We start from the raw sequence: 26,763 nt of genomic DNA on the forward strand, positions 1-26,763 counted from the left end.
TGTTTTAAGTGTCAATTAAAAATCCACGAGACCATAATCAGAACCTAATTGATCATTAGCGCAACGGAAAATTCCATGTCAACATCTTGACCCTAATTTTAATAAATATGCAATCATTCCATTTACATCGTAATATTTTTCCTCATCAATGAAATCTATACAAAAAGGCGCCATATACAAAACCTTAAAGTTACAATTCTATACCTCTGGGTATCTCTTGATTACCCGAAATTATAGAAAATTATAAAGAAATAAATATAATTTGAAATCTATAGAACAGTTTATTCGTGCAACATAATATTTATTTGGGCAAGAACGAAGCCAGCATCTCCGCACCGGCTTTATCTATATCACTGTATCCATACGGTTCCAGCACTTTCTTCGTTCTTTCATACCACTTGGTAACATTTTCGTAGGCGCTCAAATCATACTCGAAAGCCTGAAATAACAATAAACATTTGTTACTTTGAATTTTTATGGCATTAGCTTTGATATACTATTCTTAGAGAAAAATCTCAAGGAAAATATTGCTAAATCTGTCTTTGGACCCAGCTTAGTGTGTAGATTTAGTAAGTTAAAAAGATATACGACTGTAAAGCTTACTTGTCTGAGTAAATAACCTTATATTACGTGGATTAAACATTTGAATAAAGAATCTCTCTTTCTCCACAAGAACAAAACTGCGATATTGTAACAAACGATTGGATATAATCCAGACTATGATAATCGGTCATAAGAATAGTTTTTATTTATTCATGTCAGGCACAAGAAACTATTAATTTTGATGCGGTGTTATTATGCTCTTAACAATGCATTGCTTCTATAATCTTGGAAATGATATACCGTGTAGTCAAGTGATAGTAGGTTGGCTGAAACCTACACAATATTGCATCTAATTACAGAAATCTAGGAACAATATAAACCTACGCAAATTACTACTATCTAAGCTACAATAGTAATACCAACGTCAGTGATGCTACTTGCAATTTGCATCAAATGACCTTATATTGTTACAGCTAGTGAAACCCTATCTTAAAATCTATGATAGTCATAATAACCACAGTTTAAGTAAATAACCTTTTGCATTAAATATCAATTCTTTGCGGTTTCATTGAAACAAGACGTATCGTAGCTGAATAAAGTAGAAAACCTACTCGATTTATCTCTAGTTTTTTAGAAAACAAATGCAAGAACAATTTAACATTATTGGCTTTACAAGCCAAACAACAAATATAAACCACAAGAAAATATGAACAAAAATCTAGCTTCAGTAATAACTTACCTCCAAATTAGTAATAGTCACAATAATAGTGATATCCGCAATAGTCAGATTATCTCCAGCGACGAAAGCCCGACCGTCCAGCATTGAGTTGAGCCAACCAAGAGCTTCGTTCAGTTTCTCTGCAGCTTCATCGTTGAATGGTTGACCGGCAAATATCATAGGTCCCTGGGAATACATTGCGTTATTTAGGTCCAAAATATAAGCATATCTATGAAGTAAGTCAAGTTTCAACATCAGCTCAAATTGCGCCTGCAGATGTTTAATACCATAAAGTTACATACTTTGTTGCTATTTAGTTTTAACTAGTCGTAGCTCCTGATGTATGTATCTATAAGTAGGAAGTACTTATATTTTTAGCTTGAAATGTTCATGAAAATCTACATGCTGCAGCTCTTTTTCAAGTAAACAACTTGGTGCTTAATAGTATGTTTATTACAAAAGATTGAAATCTGTTTTAAATCTGATAATACTGTGTTTTTTATAATATTCGGCGCCTGATCCAAAACGATTATCAAAGTTTTGAAGGGGGTTTGTCTTGCAGAACTTACGTATAGATCCAAATATCTTCTGAAGAGTGTGCCAAGATCGAAATTAAGTCTCTGATCGACGAGTGCTCTTGCTCGTGGATTCTTGGGATACAGGGAATCGTCTCGACCGTAGGCATTCACTAGATATGCTTGAATGGCTCGACTGGAAACAAAAATATGTCCTATTTTACATCAACTACTTGGTTGCTTTTGGCAAATGAAGAATCATAATGAGAACAGCTGATGCGATATTATTCTAAATCTAATTAATTTCTCTAAGCTATCTTTAGATAGCTTAGAGAAATTAATAGGTAATTTATTACCTTTCCCAAAGTATAAAACCTCCATCGTCAATCGTGGGTACTGTATGCTGCGGGTTTATCTGAAAACGAAGGAAACCCAGTTTTTATTTTCAAATCTAATTACAGCGATCCGAATTTAACCTCATATTTTTGACTATAGCTTTTAACTCAAATACATATATAAAATGCTCGTGTCGCAATGTTTGTGCGCGAACTCCTCCAAAACGGCTCAACGGATTTTAATGAAATTTTGTATGTATATTCGTTAGGCCTGAGAATAGGTTTTTATCGACTTTTTACATTGATACTAGAAATTATTAGCTAGCAGCAGCATTATATTAATAATTAAAGTACCTACCTTCAAAAACTCTGGCGTCTTATGCTCTCCCTCCATGATATTGGTGCAGTTCAGCACCAACTCCACCCCCATCGCCTTCGCTGTCATCATCACAGCGCGGCATGGCGGTGATGATGGAACATAGTACATCTTTAGAGCCAGCTACCTTAAAGTTACTATCCTCCTATTTACCTTCAGGAATTCCGGCGTCTTATGCTCCCCCTCCATGATGTTGGTGAAGTTCAGCTCCAACTCCACCCCCACCGCCTTCGCTGTCATCATCACAGCGCGACATGGTGGTGATGGTGGAACATAGTATAGCTTTATCGGTTCATTTGGCATCCTGCCGCTCTTGGACCTCGCGACGGCGTTGCTAAAATGATTTGTCAATAGAAGATTTATGGTCTTATGTATGGTCTTTAGGTATTTACATACGTATTCATTTTTTGCGGTTACATATTTTTTTTCGTAAGTATAAGTTGTATAAGTTTGTAGTTCAGGTTTTAAAATGTGCACAAATAATTTTAATTTCTTTAATTACTGCATCATAATAGTCTCCTATAGGTATAAGAATAACTGTTATGACAAGTTGCTTAAGCCCATCATAGGCCTTGGTTGTTACTACTTACTTGTTACAATGAATATATATAACTAAACTATCTAACATACGTGGGAGAGCCATGCTTCAGAACGAATGGGCCGGCTCGACCGGAGAAATACCACGATCTCACAGAAAACCGGCGTGAAACAGCGCTTGCGCTGTGTTTCGCCGAGTGAGTGAGTTTACCGGAGGCCCAATCCCCTACCCTATTCCCTTCCCTACCCTCCCCTATTCCCTTCCCTTCCCATCCCTACCCTCCCCTATTACCCTATTCCCTCTTAAAAGGCCGGCAACGCACCTGCAGCTCTTCTGAAGTTGCGAGTGTCCATGGGCGACGGAAGTTGCTTTCCATCAGGTGACCCGTTTGCTCGTTTGCCCCCTTATTTCATAAAAAAAAAACTATTTTTACTTTTTTTGGTTTTGCAAAGGAAATTTTTATTTTTCGTATTGACCGATGTGTAACTGTACCTATTTCTAAATCAAAGTAGGCTTAATATTTTTATTGTGTGTTTAAAATAGGTATTATACTCACACAAAACCGCTTCGTGAGCTACAAAAATAGCAACACACATGAAACTATATAGTGAACATTGAACAATTAATGTAGAATTTTGAATGGCGTGCTTGATGCAAGGTGCGCTAATTTGAAAGTGCAAGTCCTGAAAGAGGTGAACGAAACTAGTAAGAAAATTTAAGAAAATTGTTATTTTGATTCCAAAGTATGTAATTAAAATATATTTAAGGAAAATAAATATTCCCATACCAACTTGTTATTTGATAATAATTGATATTGATTGACGATTGAAAAGATTGATACACTAAGACAAAGAAACATAGATGCTTACCGCGGTACCATTAACAACAAAATAGCAACTGAATACAAGAACAGAGACTTCATATTTAAAACCATTTGGACCTAAAGAAACAGAAATAATAACAAATTAGAATAATGTAAGGAATAGAACATAATATTATAAGCAAAAAATAAGAATGGAAGACAAAGGATCTTTATCACTATAAAATCCAATTTCAACGTGCTGCGTAGTTTGCTTTTGTTAAATAACTGCATTAAAAACTAGAAAATTTAAGAATGTAATGTTAAAACGAATTTTTCATCTAAATAAAAATATTAAAAAGGATGGCAAATAAAATCTTTTTCATAAACATCCACGAAATTTCGAAAAAAGAATCATCCAATTCATCCGAATCACTCACGCGTGCGCCTGTATCTTTTCGGCCACCTCTTTGTCCATACATTGGCCCAGTTTGGATGGTAGCTATTTACAAATGATTTACAAAAGCGGATGATAAACACCTAGTTCACCTAATTGAGACCCTGAACGTCCAGTAGATCAACAATGAATGCGACAATATTTATATGACCGGTTGTGTAATATGGTGTTATGGCGGCGAAACCATGGATACGATGGGCGGGTCGTGATTGCCATGACTCTGCTATTTCGATACATTCATGGTCATTACACATCCATATCATAAATGGATAATATCTATCCAGGACACTTGGAGGTCAGCTAAACAACTTCGATTTACCATTTGTAAATCTTTGCTGATATTTCTCTTTCTTTTTCTTCTTTAATATTAATTGATTCGATGTTAAATGACCTTCTAGGTGACCTTTCTTACTATCCTAGAATTATTTACATTATAGATAGAGATAATAATTAAGGTGACAATAGGCTGAACAGAATATACCTTTATCGCGCTTATTATTTTTACTGACAAATGACCTACCCCACAAGCCTATTAGTGCAACACCTGTAGCCGTGATTAAGAGCTATAGTTAGCCAACTATAAAACCTTTATCAGAAGTTTACATGGAGGATAGTGGTAATTTAGAATCAGATCGGTGATACAATTATATACAAAAAGATATCAAGAAATTAACTATAGTGGATAGTGGTAAAATTATTACTTTCCATCAATATTTACCGATGAAAAATTTATATTACCAATATGGGTCCGAAATAGCCGAATGGCTTGTATTTTTGTTTGAACTAAAAGCGAAGTACATTTTTCTTAATTCAAGACCATTCCTTTGTAAGTACAATCCGCATATAGTTATTTTTCCTCTTTGAGTGTGGTCCATGTGTCGTCAATATAATTCCTGTCAGCGGAAAAACAACCCTGAAATCTGCATCATATAAAATACATCATACAAACAATGACGAATCACACATATTATTCATAGAAATTGAGTCATTATAACGTACCTAGGCATTAGAAAAAGAAATGGCCGCTTTGTAAAAAAACATATTTAAACTAACTTCTTATTTACATAGTGTTTCTGATAAATATTTTATTAGTAGACGCGATAATAACAGAGCCTGATTATTCGGTCAAAGAAAGGTTATTTTAGTTAAACAACGCAGTGTTTGTATGAGTCAGGTTACAGGTAAGTACCAGTCATAGCAAATAGTTAGGTACACACAGATTACTGTTATCTTCTTCATTAAGGCGGATAACGTAAATCATAAGCCTAATAAAGTTTGTTATTGTGGTTCTATGACAATGTAGCATCATGAAAATCAATTTCCTCATTAAAGAGAAGAATCAGCAATATTAAAGCTACACTGATAGAACAGTATTGACAAGGATTAATAAATAATGAGAATTTAAAAATTAAGCCAGAAAATAACAGCACTGAATGAATAAATACGACGTTCTGGTACACACTATTTTTTAAACTACTTACGCTTTACAACTAAACGAATTTCAAAATAAAAACAACATGCACATAACAAAATATTTATTTTACGTTTAAACCTATCGATTTGGAGATTACGTTGATTGGCACAGTCTTTCACAGCACTTCACTTTTACTTATCGTCTAAAACTTCGACCGTCGATGCACTGCTCGCGTTATCATTATATTTCTCTTCCGTTTGCTCCACTATATGTTCCAGTTTCTGTGTATCATCAGTTTTAATAGAATTTATCCTTTCCCTGACCTCCTCACTCTTTTCGGGCTCACCCTGCGTTATTTTCATTTTCCTGCTCTTCGTGTTACCCATCTTGTACGCTCATATGACTTGTTCGCACTAGTAACTTGGTAGAATCAAGAGGACCATGTACGCACAAAGCGAAATTGCAACTGGTGTAAATATCCGAGTCAAAACAAGTGCCCCCATTCCCCTTTATAAGATAAGGCGACAATGACACATCGTATAAAATTAACTATAGTCGTTCGTCAAACAATTACTTGCGAGGGTTCTGTATAATTGTCATCTGACCTTGAATTTCAAGTTCACCGCAATTTCAACCTTCGTAATTCTTGAGGTAGGTTTTCAGGCTGAATAGCTACACTTTTGTAATGTTTAATATATAGTCAATCAAAACCTGTAATAAAAACTATACAAGCTACCAATTAAAATAGGGACGAACACAATGTATCGTTTTTTTTTTCTTTTCATCGAATTAAGTCATAGGTATCCCTATAGATATCCACTATTTTATTTTGACTTAGATATTACAATTATTTAACTAAAATTTAGTGAATTTGGTACTGCCTGGTGAATTTTAATCAAGTAAAGTGGCATCCGAGTCTGCGAGTTGAGTCATAAGGACCAAAATACTGATAGTGACATCACTGGTGCAAGGTTATCTCCAGTCAAGAACATCATATAAGTATGCAAGTATTTAAGTACATTGCACCATACTATAATAAACTCACTTTCTTTTCAAGCAAATGTGACAGCTACACTTTTAGGATTATGGATCATAAGTATTACAATATCTGCAGCCAAATTAGAATACTAATTAAAATAATACACAAAAAAGAATTAAAACACCAATTTATCCATCTATCCACGCTCACAAGTTAATTAATGAATTTAAGACAAAAGACGTAAATGGAACCATTTTTTTTGTTAGCCTATGCTATCCCACTGCTTGGCAAAGGCCTCCCCCAGGGTCTTCCACTTGTCTCGCTCCAGCGCCACCGTTGGCCAGCCCGGCTGGTACGCCTCCAGCTCATCGCGCCATCTTTTCCTAGGCCGGCCACGGTTGCGTCTTCCATCTTTAGGTACCCACTCTGTCGATATCTTTGCCCAGCGGGATGCATGGAACCATTAGATGTATAAAAAACAGATACAAAGAATATAGGTCAAATAAACATACTTACTAAATGATACTGAAACTAAACTAAAAACTTTTTAAACGGGTGGCAGCCCTATGGTAGGCAAACGATGTGAAACAAGGGCTAACAAGCGATATAAAATTGTAGTGTACATAGCATGACACATTTTATACGCATTTGTGAGCGAGCAATTAAAAATAGCTATTTTACGTCATACTTTTGCTGATTGAGAACATCTGGATATAACATATGGGTCCCTGTATAATAATTTACTAGCTATTTGACCGAGCTTTGCTCGGTATTCGATAAAACACGAATAAAATGACATTTTCTAATTTTTTTTTTCGCCCCCGAAACCCCCTATATACTAAATTTCATGAAAGTCGTTGGAGCCGATTCCGAGATTCCAATTATATATATATATATATATATATATATATATATATATATATATATATATTTCCACCCCGGAGTTGATATTACGTCCTACATGGCGGTTTTTACCGATGATATTGCGTCCGACTGACTTGTTGCATCCTGTATACGGACGCAAGATTGACCATCTCTCAAATTCAGCCAGAAGTAGTGTTAAGGTTAGTACAATGGCTGGGTGAAATATTGGCATGGACGTTGTTTTGTCACCGGAGTGCTTTTCGGCGTATTTCTTAGTTCCGCTATTTGGCGCGCGAATTTTGGAGGTCGCTACTGTGCGCCGTATATCGGTGGCGTATATTCGATACTTTGTTTACGTATAACACGCCGATAATGTGGATTCCTGTATATAATAAAGTTTTTATCAATTCTAATGTGTGATTTAATTACGTCCCACAAAACGACATCGTCCCAGAGGAGACGCGGGGGTGACAGAGGCGAGGGGGCGGAGTTCGCACGCGACATGCAAGGGCATGTTTTTGTTTATATTTTTTGCCGGCCAGCGCGGACGTAATGACGCTTGTGGTATAAATATTGTGTAGTGGGGCGAATATTTGAGAGAGACTAAATTCATGTCTTCAAAGTTGGGTTCACAACGCCTTCGTAAATTTGATGTAACATTACACATTTCAATGTCTAATTAACTTAAAAAAATGCTGCTAAAACTATTTGAAAGTAGAGTTAATATTTCAAAAGTTATTATAAAAAAAAGTACCAAATTATGAAATTTTTGCGTGTCGTTTCGATACTGTCGCTTACAATTTATTATTTATAAAAAAAATGAGCTAGAAAGGATTAAAAATTTAATGTTAATTTGAAGATAAAGAAGAGAAGAATCCGATACCAACAAATAACACATTAACTTACATTAAATAACTAAAAATTATATTTTTAAAATGTTCATAAAATTCGCGTCATTGTCCTGCGCATTGTTTTGAATGCCTTGCCGATATACTCAACGTGATGGGTTGAAACCTATTTTGCAATAAAATCTGCTGGCTCACTTTATTTGATCGCAGTGCTTTGGTGTGGATAGAGGTCTTCGTTTTATGCTCTCTCTCTCTCTTTGAAATACGTTCTACAAAAATTTCCAAATAAGACGTCATTTACATTTCTCGATGTGTGCCAACATTTGTCTGTTTTTCACTACTTTTTTTATACCAAGTTATAAAGGCCCGCAACATTTCTAAGTTCTTAATAATTTTCTTTATATCAATACTTAATTATAAACGAATTTAGTGAATTCCTCATTTTCCTGAACGTCTTTTTCCTGAATAGCCCTAAAAACATAATGACGATCATTCAGAATAATGATCAAATCTGTAACTGTATTTCAGGAAAACAGGAACAAATATATCGAATTGATGCAATGTCGATATTACAATTAGGTAGTTATTTGACACATTTTCGAAAAATAGTAGTAGAATAGTAAGAAAAGTAGTAAAAATGTTATCTACACTTCAATATTATAAAGCAGGAGAGGTTGTTTGTTTGTTTGAACGCGTTAATCTCAGGAACTACTAGTCCGATTTGAAAAATTCTTTCAGTGTTAGATAGTCCATTTATCGACGAAGGCTATAAGCAATATTTTATCACGATAAGAATAATAGGAGCGAAGAAATAGAGGAAAATGTGGAAAAAACGGAGGGAAATTATTTGAAAGGGCTTATTTGAACGCGCTTATCTCAGGAACTACTGGTCCGATTTGAAAAATTCTTTCAGTGTTAGATTGTCGTGTCAATGGTTGTCGTGATTGATGTAGATCGTTTTTTTTTAAAGAAGTGATTTTAAAAACTATTTTAAAGACAAAATAAAATGGCCTTGGCCGTCGACCCATTTTGTAATACAAAAAAAATGTTTTAACTGTGGTGCAACGACCAAGAATAATATCAATATTATTACAAATCATTTTGTTCTACCTATGAAACGAAAGAACATAAAATCGCTTCATAAATCTTCATTTTTCTGGTGCAGCATATTTATTTACAAATAAATATGCAATTTACGATCATTATCCTGACGTCCAGTGTCCTGTTTGTTGTTGAACTGTTTATATACTTACCTGTCTAAAAGTATTTTGGATCGATTGTATTAACTACTATGTCCCTACCTACATACCTACGTATATGATTTTCTTTGATAAGTACTTACCTATTGTATATTTTAAACAAAAGCCCGTCAGTGACTGAGTTTAGACTGCGAATTGGGTTGGGACTAATGTATTTTTAAATATCTATACTTACTAATATTGTAGAGACGAAATATTTAATCGTTTGCTTATTACTATTTAACTTACGAGTTACGAGACTACTGAACCAATTTAAATAATTCTTTCGCTATTAGAAAGCCACGGTAATGAGAAAATAGCCCAAACAAGTGCATCGAAACTCAACGTCAAGTGGTTACCGGGTCATGGGCTAGGCTGTACACTGTACAGTGTTCTGAGATTTTTTTTAAATCTTGACTTGGTGACTTTCTTCATTCATAAATCGACACCCTTGACAAGATTTATAGTAACTGTGATGGCATACTTATAATAATAATAATGTACTTTTATTCAGCTCGATAACATAAAAACCTTAATCTAGACAATTACAACATGCAAATTATTTTATTTTCAATGGTTTTTTATATTAGAATGTTAAGATCGCAACCGGCAGCTTAGCTAGATTACAGTATAACCTGTGTTAAAGCCACCGGACCCTTTCCCAACTACTGATCGCATATCGCTGATTTTACATTTTAGGCAATTAAAATTAGATTACAAATCAAATCAATGTTTAAAATTAATCAAACTTGATACAATAAACGGGGGCGGTGGTTACTCGCGTCCGTAGGAATTACCTTTTACTACCCTACACGTGTCCCCCGGGTGGTGCTAAACGAGTGACAACGCCGAGTCTCAGGCGGCGGATATGATAACCTGACTCCTAGGCAGTAGTGGCCTTGAGGACTAAATACCCTCAAAAAGTCTAGCGCGGAAAGCAACGGGAAACTACCGCGACTATAATCCCAAGAAAACCACCATGATTAAGAACGCCACCAGAGATAATATGATGTCATGCGACCCGACTAACGCTCGGCGCCAGCTTGGTTCCGGGCCGACTGGTGTGAAATTGGCTACCGGCTGCAGGTCAGTTAACCAGCAGGCTGCTTGCAGAAACTCTGCTACTGTTGGAAACATAACATCTTACTCTAGCAAACTAACACCCAAGGGAAGGGCAATAACAATAGGAACCTGGAATGTCCGTGGACTTTTAAGGCCACGATAACGGATACAAAGATAACGGATACCACATCACACCTGAAGGAAATATGGTAATCTACTCTGACAGGCAAGACAATAGTTTTAGTGGTGTGGGCTTCGTAGTTGCTAGCTGGCTACGAGACAAGGTATTGGGGTATAATACCATCAACAATAGAATTATATCCTTAAAAATTTCAGCCCATCCACGCCCAATTAACTTTGTACAGGTCTATGCGCCGACCACTGCAGCCACCGAAGAAGAGATGGAGGAATTTTACCACGAGCTAGAATTAACCTGCAAAGCGTTACCAAAGAAGGAATGTACTATCATCCTGGGAGACTTTAATGCTAAGATAGGGCACACTGATAATGATCAACACCTAAGGAATGTTATTGGGGAATACGGCTTAGGAGCCCGCAACAGTCGAGGTGAGATGTTGTTAGAGTTTTGCATTGAAAAAGGACTATTCGTAACTAACACGGCATATAAACAACATCCAAGACGCTTATGGACATGGCGATCGCCAACAGGTCATAAAAATCAGATTGACTTCATATTAATCAGCAGCAGATGGAAGTCGTGCATAACTCTCTCAAAGACTTTTCCGGGTGCAGATTGTGGCAGCGACCATCAGCTGTTAATAGCTCAATACAGAGTCCGCCTCAAAGTAGTTTCAAAGCCTCCACCATCCAAAAATATTCTTCTAACACAAGAAGCGAAAGCTTTTGAGGACACACTACAAACTCGACTGGACAGTGAAACGTATTGCCCATTTGACTCAGCCAATACATCATGGAATCAGCTTAAGGCCGCATTAGAAGAGACAACTAGAACAATCACAAATGGACGGAAAGTAAAACACCCTAGATCTGAGTGGATGACCACTTAGGAGGCAATCGCACAAAGAAAGGTTCTAAAGACTAGAGGAATTCGTTCAAAGGAAGAACAACAGCGATACTCTGAACTTGACTCACTAGTACAGCGTCTCTGTAGACATGACAAGAATGCATATATCAATTCCATATGTAGAGATATACAAACACACTCTGATACCCTACATCCAAGAGACATGTTCCAAAAGGTGAAAATTCTCACACGGGAACGAAAATCAAAATCTTGGAACATAGAAGATGAAAAGGGTAACCTGATTTTAGACAAGAAACAAGTGATGACAAGATGGAGGAACTACTGCCAAGACCTGTACAAATATGACGCTGATGAACCTGACACTAGATTAGATTTTACAGATAAAGAACCCGACATCGTTCTCCATGAAGTAGAAGAAGCTATAAATAAGCTCAAAACAAAAGCTTGCGGTGAATAAATTTAAAAAATAAATGTTTGTTGTGAATAAATTAAAAAAATAATAATAATAATATCTATGGACGCTTCACACCACGTCAGTCTGGCCCCGTGCTAAGTACCTAAAGGACTTGTGTTACAGGTACCAGACAACGGAAATATATTTAATACTTTTATACTATACATATATTTAAGATTTTTATTATATCATACACATATTTAATACACATCCAGACCCGGGAACTTTGAAAACTCTTTGTTCCGTCGGCGGGATTCGAACCCGCGACCTCCGGCTTGAGCTACCGACGCGCTCACCACTGAGCCACAGAGGTCGTCAAATAAACGGTGGAGATGGTATACAGGCACAAGTGCTTAAGAGCTTGGGTAAGTCTGGAATCAGAGTAATGCATTCAATATGTCTTAAAGTATGGAGAACAGGACAGTGGCCAGACGATTGGACAGAATCTCTCGTGATACCACTACATAAGAAAGGGCCGACTAAAAAGTGTGGAAATTATCGGACCATCTCACTAATTTCACACGCCAGTAAGATTCTTCTCCATGTTATAAACAACAGATTGGCACACTATATAACTAGACAGATATCCAAAGAGCAGGCGGGATTCGTAAAGGGCAGGGGTACCCGAGAACAAATCCGAAACATCCGTCAGCTGATAGAAAAGAGCAGAGAATTCAATGTCCCAATAGTACTCTGTTTTGTGGATTACGCTAAGGCCTTTGACTGCATCGTCTGGTCCAAAATGCTGGAGGTGATGAGAGAGTTGGGCGTCCCCGATCATCTCATATTTTTGGTACAAAACCTCTATCTGGAAGGTCGATCAAGGGTGCGATTAGACAATGATCTGTCAGAGCCGTTTGCTACAGAGCGTGGTGTCAGACAGGGTTGCATCCTCTCTCCACCGCTGTTAAACCTCGTAGGCGAATATATAATGCGTCGAGTGTTGGAAGATTGGGAGGATGGTATTAAAATTAACGGATACCTTCTCAACAACCTAAGGTTCGCTGACGACACCACGCTTATAAGTACTTGCGAAGTGAAACTTGCTGAACTTCTAGCGCGGCTCGAAAAGATTAGTCGAGACTTTGGCCTCCAAATCAATCGCAATAAAACCAAACTGATGTACGTCGATAAGCTGAACCAAATACAAAAGACATCCTTACTACAAGATCTCCAACCCGTAGAGGAGTTTGTCTACCTGGGATCGTTGATTAGCAACAATGGTAACTGCGAGAGGGAGGTTGTCCGACGGGCTCAGATGGCTAAATCTGCGGTTGGGCGCTTAGGAAAGATATGGAAGAATTAGAACATCTATCGTAGCACAAAAATAACACTAATGCGTTCCCTAATCTTTTCAATATTTTTATATGCCTCCGAGACATGGACACTAAAAGCACGTACTCGAGCTAAGATTGACGCTTTTGAAATGTGGTGCTGGCGTAAAATGCTCGGCATCCCTTGGACCGCACACCGGACCAACACGTCTATACTTCAGCAACTCAAAATTACCACCCGCCTGTCCACGCTTTGTCTACAACGATCACTTGCCTTTTTTGGCCACATAGCCCGCCGGGAGCCTAATAATCTTGAGAGTCTCATACTAGCTGGGCAATTAGAGGGGAAAAGAGGCAGAGACAGAGTGGCTACACGATGGACAGACGCGATTGTCAAGGCTGCTGACTGCACGTTCCAGGAGGCATTTCATCAGGCCAAAAATAGAGACAAGTGGAGAGCCCTATCCCAAAAAGCAAATTTTGGTGGTCACGTCCCTCAGCCATGAGGATACGACTAGGAAGAAGAAGATACAATAAACAATACAAAAAACGATCGAAATGATCTACATCAATCACGACAACCATGATTGACTATGACTATCACAGCACAGAACGCAACGTCGCGTCGTGTTTGTTTACGCGCGCGCGTTAACCAACTACTTACGAAAAAATTTATTATTATTGTGAACTTGTATTATAATCAAATACCGTCCTCTTTTTGTACAAAACAAATAAACAGAAATAATAGGTACTATTATAGATAATAACCATAATTTAAATTTACAAACAAAGTATATATATTGTTGTGTAATTTTTGTGTAGTTGTGTAATATTTTGAGATTTTGGACTGTTTTATCTTATTTTTGATAGGTACGTTAATAATTTTTTTAAACGTTTTTATTTTTCTTTTCGACGCCTAAAGGGCCTTTTTTTGAGACTTTGTACTGATGGGTATGTCTGATATGTGATTCTTCAGGTTAATATTTTTCTAAGCATTTTTGTTTTATTTTTTTAACGCCTAAACGGCTAATAACGAATTTCAATTTGTTAAATTTTATCAACTTGTCACGTGGGCAGAGCCACGATTGAAAACTAGTATTGCTTACATACACAAGTTAACTATAGTCAATGTCACAGTAAATTAGCCTCTCAACTGGTCGTTCTTAAAATTGATAATTTCTTAAATTACTTTTATGTTCCTATTTCGGTGTATTTGATTTGTCCGACACTTTGATTATTATGACTATGGGTTTATTATTGTACCTACTTGATTTTAAACAATAAAACTTAAAAATACCTACTACCGAAACAATTGTTTTATTTTGTGTTCATACTTAAGTTCAGAAGAAACACGCTCACATAAATAAAATGATCATATCTATCATAATTATCCTTAATATTTTTTAGTTAGCCTAGCGGACTTACCTAATTATAATTTTAAATTTAATTAATCTATGTAATATAGGGATAACTTGTTTTTAATGTCTGTTATGTACTCCAAGTTATAGAAATAAGTATTTCATTTTAATCGACTTCATAAAGAGGGATGATTCTCTATTTATACATACATATCGTCACTCCTGTCCCTCATTGGGGTAGACAGAGACCACATCACGCAATGAATTTATTGGGATCTATTATATAGGTACCTATGTATGTATCGATATAACATATAAGGTTAGGAGGAAGCAACAAACTCAACAGTTTATGGCGTACATACAAAAATAATATACGGTACCGATATAATCTCAAATATAGTAAGGAGTCATTTAATTAGTAGAATGCATGGAATTAATATAGTACAATATACGGTATCAATATAACCATACATTGAAATGGATGTAGGAAAAACGATTAAATGCATGGAACGAATACAAAAATATACAATGTGTCACATGATTTCCATCGAGAACGGAAGCATAAAACCAGCGAGAATTATTTCAAATTGAATATCTAATTTTCGTACGTAAACAAAATTTCTCGTCGACAATAGAATTCACATGACAGCAATGTAACTATATTCGCACGAATAACAATTAAAAAGTCATTGGAAATGGTAGACGCCATAGGGTTCGACTTTGAAAAGACGCAACAAGTCTTCGGCGATTTAAATATATATATATATATATATATATATATATATATATATATATATATATATAAATTATAAGTGTTTTTAAAATTGACACCTCAAATTCAATCACAAAAAATTGGCCCTTTATACTGATATTTTAATAAACAAAACCAATTGTTTCTTCGTAGAAAAGCGTTGGTTTTCTATACAAAAGATTACGATGAAATAAAGGTATTCAATAATCTTTTGTATATTTTGTTTTTCGTTTAAAAACTTGTGTACCTGGTGTAATTGTAGGTGAATGTCACGCTATCTTGTATTGTTGTTTTGTTTTATTATCAGATACTGTTGCACACTTACATTTTAATAGTATCATTGTCATCAGCAAATACCTAGTGTTACGGTACATGGTATACGGACATGTGGTGCCATCTAGCGGCAAACTAGCGAAACTGATCAGGGGACACACTACACATAAATCCCCTACTCGAAACTAGATGGCGCCAGGTGGTACATGCTCGAGCCTCCTAGAAGGTTCCCATACTTGTTTACTTGTTTACGTGAATCGGGAACTTTCTGGAATTCGTCTCGCCATATAAAAAGCCGCAGGTAGACGGCCCGGCGATTCAGTTCGGTTCGAGCGATCATCAAGGCGATTTCCGAGTGACAACAAGTGATCAATAGTGAGTGAACCAGTGAAACCTTCGACTTGGCTACGACCTAGGACAGTGATAGTGCTTAGTGATTGGACCTAGTGATTAGTGTTTGGACTTAGTGCTAAGTGTTGTGACCTAGTGTTTAGTGCAGTGTTAATAAAGTCTTCAAGAGAGTCACCAGGTCTTTCTCTCCAAATCCTCGAACCCTAGCACGTAACACTAGCATTAAATGCGAAAAAAATCGATTTACTTTTGACCCCGGATGAAATACCAAAAAATGCTCCTATTACCTAGTAGCCTTATAAGAGCAATGAAAACTAATTGATTATGTACAGAATGTAAATAGATAAGGTGTAGCGGAAAACATTGATAACTTTATCAAAGTCGGACATAATGGCTTAATAACATCAATCAGAATAATGCAATGGCCATTCAGTAAATTAAATGATCATATCTTTTGTGCTCAGGTAATGGTTTGTGTAAAAGGTTAATACTTAATTGTCTACAAATGGACAGAAAAATTATGAGACATTATCTACAGTAATACAATACAGCACCTAATATTACTTAAGTATATAAATACGCCAAAGTAAAAGAGCAAGATAGTTTTTAACACAACGAACTAAACGTAGGGGTTTAATTTGATTTATTAACTGAGTAATGGCCACAGGATTACTTTGTATTTAAACTCTAATAATAATGCTTATAATATTGCAAGGAACAGTAAGAAAAATACTAACAAAATCATGATGCGCAATGTCTGAAAACAAATGATGGGTTTTTAATAATTTCAGTTAGCTCTATAATAAGCTTGTTAACTTGTATTTTGTTACGGTAGTGATTTTACACAAACAAAATAATAATTATAATTTGTAAGTACTCGATGTATTGTTTACATCCGTAAGCATTTTAATAATATCTGAACGTTCTTATGCAATATTGTGTTTGGGGAATAATTATAATCATTTATGATCTGCTTCATTTCTTTATTTCAATTTCGCATCAATAACTCTCTTATTAATATAATTTTAACCAATTAGAACTCGTAGCTATATTGACTTAAGAGGGCGACTAACCCCAAAAATCAAACATCGTCCTTCTCTCTTCACACTCACGCCCGTCTTTCATATGCCAGGTGAAAAAGAACGACGCGGATTCATCGCCAAATTAGTTTTTTCTCAATAACTCGATAAATATACAACATTTTAAAAATCCGCTAGGTCGATCTCTCAATGATAGAATTTTATACAATGTGTTAATATATTAACTTACTCCAATGCACGGTTATGGCAATAAATAAAAAAATCGTGAAAAATAGATGCATCTTTGTGATTTTTTTCTATCGAGAAAATTTTAAGATATCCTGTTTTTGCTCAGATCGAATTCTCGGAAATATAATGTAGTATTTAATTTTAGAAAATGAAACAATTCGGGCTTATTTTCAAGTATAAAAATTATTCACTAATATTTTACTACCGTTATATAAATCTGATTTACTAACTTAATTCTTTGTTATGGCACGTCGTAGTCTATTATTAGGTGAATGTACCTTTTGGATTTTCTGATATTTGTCGATAGCGCTCTTCACGAATTCAGCAGCATGGCCAATTTTCTCCAGCTTTTCTGGGGACATTAAGGATCTCATTTCTTCATGGATTGGCCCGATGCCGTTGAATTTGATACTGCAGAGGTCCGTGTAGGTACAGAACCCTACGGTCAGGAAGGAGCCAAAGATGATTATGATAAAACTGTTTAGAATCCATCCTATGGTTCTTCCGGCATAGTTGACCATGGTCTAGAAGAAAATAAATGTCATTATCAATAATAATATTGTGAAGAATTAGCACTGGTACCTAATAAAGTACTGACTGACTTTTGTGTAACACAGGTTTTTAATTGGACCTAGTACATGTGGTTATGACGATTACTGCCCCACTCAGAGACATTTAATTATGATTAACCTTCAATTTAATGAAGAGTTTGACAGATAATGTATGGCGCTTATGTCAATATTTTTAAGTAATAATAATTACTTAAATTTGAAAAAAATGCAACATTGCGAACATTAAGGTGACGCCGCTTTAAAGTAAAAAAACCGTGTTGGATACGTTTTAGACTGCTTGTTTTCTATGAGAGGCTGGCCCGGATGAAAACATGAAATGGAACAGCAAGAAATGGAAAGGGCGTAAGCGACAAAATGGTTTTTGTAGCGTAATTTAAAAACCATAAATCTATTTCATATAAGCTATGGGCAAATTAAGGTGTATGCTTGAATCAATCTATGTACAAATTTTGGAAGCTTAAATCACTCTCTTTTGTTGGCAAAATTAGAAACCCATTTTTTTCAGAAGTCTTTTTGATTGATTATTCTGTGTTATTAAAGTTGACCAATCGTTATGCTATGGGTAATTTAAAGACAAAGACATGATGAATACTTACTGACAGTGAACTTTAATTTCTTAGCTTTAGTCATTGCTGAGAAAAATCGATATCGCTACAGCCAAATTATCAAGGCGTCGCCTTAATTATTAATGTTCGTCATGAGTGCGGCAGTTAATATCGTTAAACAATTTTGGTAGTACACTAATGAGCAACTGCAACTTTAACTCAAACATATTATAATATTTTTGTTTGATAATGCTATGAGTATAGCATTATCAAACAAAAAAAAGTTATAGAGTTATAACAAAGATAGTACATACCCTCGCATCAGGCACCTGACTCCAGAGAAGCCCAAAAGCAGAAGTATCTGGTTCCAAGAAGTAATCACTGGGACTATTGGCGTACACGTCATAGCTGAAAAATCGTAAAGAAATTATTCCTAACCTGTGTTAGAAAATATCAAATACACTTAATGCAAATACCTACTTATACAGCGTGTCCAGTAAATAGTGCGACATACTGCAGGGGACAACCCATCAACTCCCAAGCGGCCACATGCGGCCGCGATAATAATAGATAAGCTTTGTGTCTGGTTTTTCCACGATCGAGGTAAATAACACAATAGTTAATCCAGGCCAACCAGACTGTTAATTTAGTCTCGAGGGATAATGTGATAATAATAAAAAACAGGTATTTTATAAAAAAAAGAAATTTAAACAATAAATCACAATAAGTGCTCAAATTACCTCCCTTGTGCCCTGATACATGCACGACATCTTTTGAGAAATGAGCTTTTGAGTCTTCTCAGGCTCATTTGGGCTATTTCTCTTGCTGCTGTGTTAACCCTTGCTCTCAGTTCCCGGTCATTTTGGATCGGTTTTTCACAATATCGGTCCCAGTCACCCAATCCATCTGCCTGGGTAAGTTTCGTCCAAATAGGCTCTCACGTGCCGGCCATAACGAGCAGGGCATCCATCATTTTGAAGCCACATAACGTCTCTCAGCTCACTCCGAAAATTTTCAAGGAGCGTGGTTAGGGTGTCTCGTGAGAGCTCCAAGTAATTAGTGTTATTTAATGTAGGTGGGAGCTCAATGGGACCCACAATCTGGCCGTTAAAAAATGACCGGGAACTGACAGCAAGGGTTAACACAGCAGCAAGAGAAATAGCCCAAATGAGCCTGAGAAGACTCAAAAGCTCATTTCTCAAAAGATGTCGTGCATGTATCAGGGCACAAGGGAGGTAATTTGAGCACTTATTGTGATTTATTGTTTAAATATTTTTTTTATAAAATACCTGTTTTTTATTATTATCACATTATCCCTCGAGACTAAATTAACAGTCTGGTTGGCCGTGGATTAATTATTGTGTAATTTACCTAGATCGTGGAAAAACCAGACACAAAGCTTATCTAATGTTATCGCGGCCGCATGTGGCCGCTTGGGGGTTGATGGATTAAAATAAATATTTTCGATAATTTAAAAATGAATATCCACTAGTATTGTACCTTTTCGAAATCACCATTAAATAGGCAACTTTTTAAGCTTATTGTACAAATAACGTTCACATTCATTTTTTTTTCACTACTAAAGGTTAAAGTTAAGTGATAAAAAATCATTCTGCGAAAATTAAAACAATAAAATAGTATATCCTAAAAAGTAAATGTTTTTGATTAAAAAACGACTTGTCAATAAGTAGACTAACTATTCAGGAATAATTTGACGTAAAAAAAATACTAGAAAAGGATTTTTTTCTTGGCGATATACTAATAAATCTGTCTGAAGGTAGAGATTTATCGATTTTTTCAAATGTTGTATAACTTTAAATCCGTAACATTTTGCTGAACATAAATTGTGTTTTTTTGGTAGGTAATGATCCCAGCTATCACCCCCTGCAGTATGTCGCACTATTTACTGCACACGCTGTATAAAAAAAAATTGTAAAGGAACAGGTAGGTCAGCTAATTAAAAAGTAACCCTTTTGTAAAGTTACACCTTAAGATAAAAGGCTTAAAGATACAACAGTTTTTCAAGAAATAATTGAAATAATAAATTACCTGCTAGGAGGAGCGTAACTGGGTCCATATCCGTAGCTTGGCGCATACGGAACATCCGGGAAGGCGACCTCCACTGGATGAGAGTATCCATAATTTGGCTGTTGGGCATCCTGTAGAGAATAATCAAATTTTAATCAAATATTTAATAGACGGAAACGTAAGACTTCTGCTAACAATGAAGCTAAGATTTATGCAGGCCCGATCATGGCCCGATAAATTATAGCCTGCCTGAAATAAAGACTTTTATAGCAAGTGCATTTCTTTTAAATATTTATAGGCTCTTCTATTTCACCGGTTTTTTTAAGCTGAATCTCATATTGTGAGTAAAAAACTAGGCCTTTACATCGGCTGCAGATGATTTGTATGGTATTTTCGGAGCGAAGTAACTACTTTTCAAATACTGTAGTGCCTGGAACAAGATTTAAATGTTCGTATGGTTGCCCACGCACATACGGCAATCTCGCAACATAGTCGGCCTAGTCCAGAGGAAAAAACAAGTCACTGTCAATACGTCTGGAACCAACTATGTGCGGGTTTTTTCACGATGTTTTCGATTGGTTCACGCCCTTCACCTGGGATTGAACCTGCAACACTCTATGAGTGCGAACCAAAGGTCTACCCATGAGGCCTCGGACGCTCCTATTGTGAGTAAAACCTATACATAAATCTACTAATACGTAATTGTGTAATCTTTGAGATAAAAAAATCTTGTACACTTACCATCTTATCAACTTCAGTAGGCAGTGCTTGCATTGGTTCATCAGCTAGCATGTCATGTTTAGCATAAGGTGTCCTAGGTCTCACTGGCTCTACTCTCGCTCTACCCTCATTCTTCTCCTCACCTCTGAATACAGGGTGATCGTGTTCTGGTTCGTTTTGTTTCTTGAATACCTCGTGCGTTACGACGCCTTCGGTTAAAGAATCTCCTTGAAACTGCTTGTCTACATGTGACAGGTCTGCAGCCAAGGATGTGGTAACGACAGCTAATAATAGAATGATTCGGATCATCTGCAAAATTGTCTTCATCAATACATTGATCAACCAAAAACTTATTTAAAATTGTTAAAGTTACTATGATCGACTATGATTATATAAGTTCTATGATTGACTGCTACTGAGCTTTAATATTACATAGGATTAAATATGCTTGGTAAAAAAATCTCCGCGTTAAGTTTGAAATGAATTTGCGTAAAATGCTAAACACAGTGTTTCACTCAACATTATAATTTTTACTCGATTCAAACTTAGCAAAAAATAAAACCTATTTATGAAGTTTAAAATTACAATTTCGATTTGGACCTTAGACAATATGAAGACAATAAATCCTTTACAATAAAGTTGGTAGCTTACCTTGGTCCTGTTGTTCCTTGAGGACACTATTGGTGACTGATGCACTGTTCCCAGTTGTTTAGTTATTTATACTTGTGACCATAAAGGGACACTTCCAGGGATACTTATCAAAGGAATTGTTTTGCAACAATGAACTTAAGTTTTGAGGGAGATAACAAAATAGTTAAACCTTTGGTATGTGGCGACTTTTTAACGAGAGAGCTTTTGCTAAGGATTTTTTAAAATTTATTAAAGAATACGTGTACATTTGATATATTGAAATTTGTAAGTATTTAATTTTGTATGATAATACTTTGAAGTTTGAACCCTAGGAAAAGGAATAGGGTAGTTTTCTTTCCGCATAGTTCCCGGTCAATAAACGAATTTCTTGGCTATATTTAGTTTATATTTTTTACTACCTAAATTTCAAAACCTTAATATAGTCATCTAATAAATAAGATGATTACATTAAGGTTTTGAAATTTAGGTAGTAAAAAATGCGCTAAGCCTAATCTAACCTTGGTGAAAACAATGAGAGAAACAAACGTTAACTTTCGTGACTACACGAAAAATAATAAAATGCGATACAACACTTTGAAATTATTGTGTGCTTTACCTTTGATAATAAAGGTCACTATTCGGTAAAATTGTTTCAGTAGCTGGAAAATTCATAATGAAAAATCCTTATATTATTATAAATGCTAAAATGCTAAACGTTTTGGCGTAAAGAGGTAACAGACAGTCAGACACACTTTTTTTTTATGAAATAAGGGGGCAAACGAGCATACGGGTCACCTGATGGTAAGCAACTTATGTCGTCCATGGACACTCGCAGCATCAGAAGAGCTGCATGTGCGTTGCCGGCCTTTTAAGAGGATATAGGGCAGGGTAGGGAAGGGAAGGGAATAGGGAATAGGCGAAACACAGCGCAAGCGCTGTTTCACGCCGGTTTTCTGTGAGAACTTGGTATTTATCCGGACGAGCCGGCCCATTCGGTACTACCTGTATCCGGTAAACTACCGGACTTTTAATGTATTATATGTAACGACACTTTTTTTTAATATCTTTATTCATTAATATGTTCACAATGGTAACTTGTACATAAAAAATCACCAAACTGCACAACAGTTTGTTGGCGATAATGTCGTTATGCTTAATGCAAGGGTCAATTCAGACCGCAACGTGACGCGTAGATGCATATTTTCTAAATTAAACTTCTTGCAAATCAGTCAAATTCATACAAAAGAAATGCATCTGTACGCGTCGCATTGCGGCCTGAAATTACCCTAAGGGATTAAATACCCCGCAACGGAAAAAAATCGAATATACAGTATACAAGGTGTAATAAAAATAAGTGATAATTCTTCAGGGTGTGTACGTGTTCCTTATAGAGAGTTCACTGTGAAAGTAGCAGCACTGAAAGACCAAATTATTTTTTTCACTTTTGTATGGGGAAACTCGTGACGCTCGGGCCCTTGTCCATACAAAAGTGAAAAAATTTTCTGCGTATTGCAGCACTGCTACTTTCACAGTGAACTCTCTACAAGGAACACGTACACACCCTAAAGTATTATCACTTATTTTTGTTACACCCTGTATATGCATTAAATTAACAAATCCTAGTAAAGACGACTTTGATAAACGGTTAAAGAATAAAAATTCTAACAAGGCTCGTTACCTACTTAATCAAATTAAACTTCTATTCAGTATGTCGTCTAATTACGTAAAAGCTGCAATGTATACCAAATTTTCTAATGGATTCTGTAGGAAACCTGCAAATAATCGTATGTATATAATTATGGGTTAATGTTACCTCTCTCATAATATTACTGTAGTAGTGTAATACTGTTTGATGTTGAGAAGATTTAAATTATTAAGTCGACGCCGACGGGTCGAAAATATAAGCTACCCCTTCTAAATATGTCGGTTAATATGAAGTCACCTAATAGTTTTACGACTTTCTGGGAAACTGCACTCTGAGTCACTGTTGTCAGAGTGGTGACTGGTGAGACGAGATAAGATATTATAATCAGCTGTGACTGCTGTGAGACACCTAATACTCTCTTGGCCTATGATGGACAAGTTAGGCGTACCTGTAATGAGGCACATTTGGGTACAGGGTGTAATAAAACTAAGTGATAGAGTGTGTTTGAGTCCCCTGTACCAGATATTCCTAACCAGTAAGTGTAAGTACTTGTACAGAGTTCATTGTTAAAGTAGCAGCGCTGGAAGAGGAACTTTTTTCAGTTCGCCATATAGCCGCTTTTTAACAGTAAGCCAAACCGGTCAAAAGGTAAACCATGGCTACAATATAAATTACCACATGAGTTACAAAAAATCATAATATTATAACAATATGTATGTTGTATAAAATTTTATGACTGGCCTCATGGTCTGGAGTCTGGACCATGGCGACTCTTTGAATTCAGGCTTAAGTTAATTGTGGATTAAATAATATTATATTGTATTATTTATCTCTCGTTTTCTTTATAATGAAAGAGATTACAATTTATGGTAAAATAATAATAATAAACGATTATCAATAAGTAATTGGTAATTGGCCAGTTTTTTGCAATAACTAGCAAAAGGTAAGAAAATCGTAATATTTTCTTACTTTTTAGGCATCTGTAGCAACAAAAATGTGGTCAAGTTTAGACTATGTCGAAACCTACTAAACGTCACTCTACAAAACTCTACTAAACTATATCTCTAAAACTCTACAAGTTGTATAACAGCTACACTGTTGTGTAACTACAACTTGTAGAGTTTTATAGATTTGTAGAACTTTACTAAGTTAGAGGGTACTATTTTGTATAATGTATGTAGAGTACGAAACAAGTCTCTACATGAGACCCTAATAAGCTTAGATATGAGATTGCGTATATTAAAATATCAGAGTAGACAGAAAGATAGAGTATGCCGACTTAGAACTGATGTTGAAATTTTTAAATTTGACGTATTATGACGAAAATCGTCGCTAGGGTTGTTAACTTGTTACCTACGAATTTAAAACTATGACATATTCGCTGGACGTGTTCCTCTTTGGTCGTATTGTTGTTTGTGTTTTGGCACATGCGATTAAAATTGTCAGAATCCAATTTTGAAAACTTTATTTTTAATATTTAAAAATTTATTATATCAGCCAGCGCGAGGCACATTCCGTTCATAATCCTAGAGAAACCCGACGAATTTGACAGATATTGAAACCTGTCCGTCTCTTTGCAGTCGAACTACTGTAACGGTAGCACGGCGACCAACGGAAATGCGAAAGTATGGACAAACTGTGGAAATAAACCTAAGGTGCCGTTCCGATCTTTTTTCGTTCCGAAAAATTCAATTAAAATGCCACTTTATGACACACTATAGTATATGTCATAATGTAGGATATTATTTGAATTTTTAGAACTATAGTGTGTCATAAAGTGGCTTTTTAATTGAATTATTCGGAACTAAAAAAGATCGGAACGGCACCTTAAGTTTATCTCCACAGTTTGTGACTATAGTCTGTCATAAAGTGGCATTTTAATTGAATTTTTCGGAACGAAAAAAGATCGGAACGGCACCTTAGGTTTATTTCCACAGTTTGTCCATACTTTCGCATTTCCGCTGGTCGCCGTGCTAGCACTACTGGTCGTTATGTCTATTGTGAAAATATGAAGTCTTGACTTTTGACATACATTTGCAAGGAAGGATTAAAAAAACAATACCGAAAAGCCTCTTACGAAATAAACAAAACAACATAACTAAGATTGAACTACATTATGTGAATAAATGATTTCATTTGAACTATAATGGCTATAATAAATACTACTACAACATAATATTTATGTAATTTTGCAATAATATATTCATAATAATTATTAATAATATATTATTTTGGATGCAGGCTGCAGCGGACACCTGTGTAACTACCCTTACCGCTTCACATATTCCCAAAACAGCTTAATCTCCTCTTCCAGTTTCACACTCATATTCACTCATTTATTCACATTTTTTGTCTACATTTGAGGACATGCGGTGTATCATGAAGATAATATAAAACTATTCGCCCCGCCGCCGTACTAACTGTACTAGTTCAGGGCTGAATAACCAATCGATGGCCATTTGAGTCGGTTATAAATTTTTTATGTGATAAATTATACCACTGCCAACGATCCCTGAAATTGTCGTAAATTAAGTCATACGATGTTGACCACGACTCCGTACAGAAGGAACCCGTGGAAACCGTACATTTTTTTAAAGTGGCCGTCATATCCAGAGGAAATCTACCATAGGTATTAGGTACTCAATTTCATTAAGTAGTTTTTGAGCAGGAACGTGATAAAAGTGGCCCTCATAAGTCATGTCCAAAGGAAATCCCTATTTTATGTATTAGGTACACAATTTCATTAAGTACAGTAATTTTTGTATGAATTCTATTCGTCAATGGGCCGGCTCGACCGGAGAAATACCACGTTCTTACAGAAAACGAGCGAGTGAGTTTATCGGAGGCCCAATCCCCTACCCTATTCCCTTCCCTTCCCATCCCTACCCTCCCCTTTTATCCTATTTCCTCTTAAAAGGCCGGCAACGCACCTGCAGCTCTTCTGATGCTGCGAGTGTCCATGGGCGACGGAAGTTGCATCCCATCAGGTGACCCGTTTCCTCGTTTGCCCCCTTATTTCATTAAAAAAAGCTATTTGTATTACATTCATAGATGTAAGTACAAAATTTCGCATTCACATTATTAAAAATATATAAGTAGTTATTAAAGTTATCTATGTTTTACGTAAACTTACCGGCCACTATGAACAATAATATTATGTAGAGACTAGAGGTACGCAACGCAATTTGTGGCAATTGCATAT

The 26,763-nt window shown here is 35.9% G+C and overlaps 2 protein-coding genes across 10 annotated transcripts; both read right to left on the reverse strand.

The window, feature by feature from the left end:
* Positions 1 to 258: 258 nt before the first annotated feature.
* Positions 259 to 25,952, reverse strand: LOC121740195 (glutathione S-transferase 1-like). 9 transcript variants are annotated; one of them, XM_042132819.1, is made up of 8 exons: positions 4,365 to 4,479; positions 3,895 to 3,965; positions 3,582 to 3,599; positions 2,641 to 2,821; positions 2,133 to 2,191; positions 1,831 to 1,972; positions 1,283 to 1,447; positions 259 to 439 (listed from the first exon to the last, which is right to left on the reverse strand). In XM_042132819.1, exons 2-8 carry the CDS (start codon positions 3,957 to 3,959, stop codon positions 302 to 304), a joined length of 768 nt encoding a protein of 255 aa, XP_041988753.1. In that variant the 5' UTR covers positions 3,960 to 3,965; positions 4,365 to 4,479; the 3' UTR covers positions 259 to 301. The 9 variants fall into 9 exon arrangements, with proteins under 9 accessions (XP_041988753.1, XP_041988751.1, XP_041988755.1 ...); XM_042132817.1 differs by having other exon boundaries at positions 4,265 to 4,479; XM_042132821.1 differs by having other exon boundaries at positions 4,374 to 4,390.
* Positions 17,611 to 22,130, reverse strand: LOC121740196. Its single transcript, XM_042132827.1, has 5 exons — positions 21,938 to 22,130; positions 21,308 to 21,595; positions 20,588 to 20,697; positions 18,853 to 18,946; positions 17,611 to 17,945 (listed from the first exon to the last, which is right to left on the reverse strand). Exons 2-5 carry the CDS (start codon positions 21,593 to 21,595, stop codon positions 17,652 to 17,654), a joined length of 786 nt encoding a protein of 261 aa, XP_041988761.1. The 5' UTR covers positions 21,938 to 22,130; the 3' UTR covers positions 17,611 to 17,651.
* Positions 25,953 to 26,763: the final 811 nt, after the last annotated feature.

Source organism: Aricia agestis, chromosome 3 (assembly GCF_905147365.1).
Source record: "Aricia agestis chromosome 3, ilAriAges1.1, whole genome shotgun sequence".
Taxonomy (NCBI): domain Eukaryota; kingdom Metazoa; phylum Arthropoda; class Insecta; order Lepidoptera; family Lycaenidae; genus Aricia; species Aricia agestis.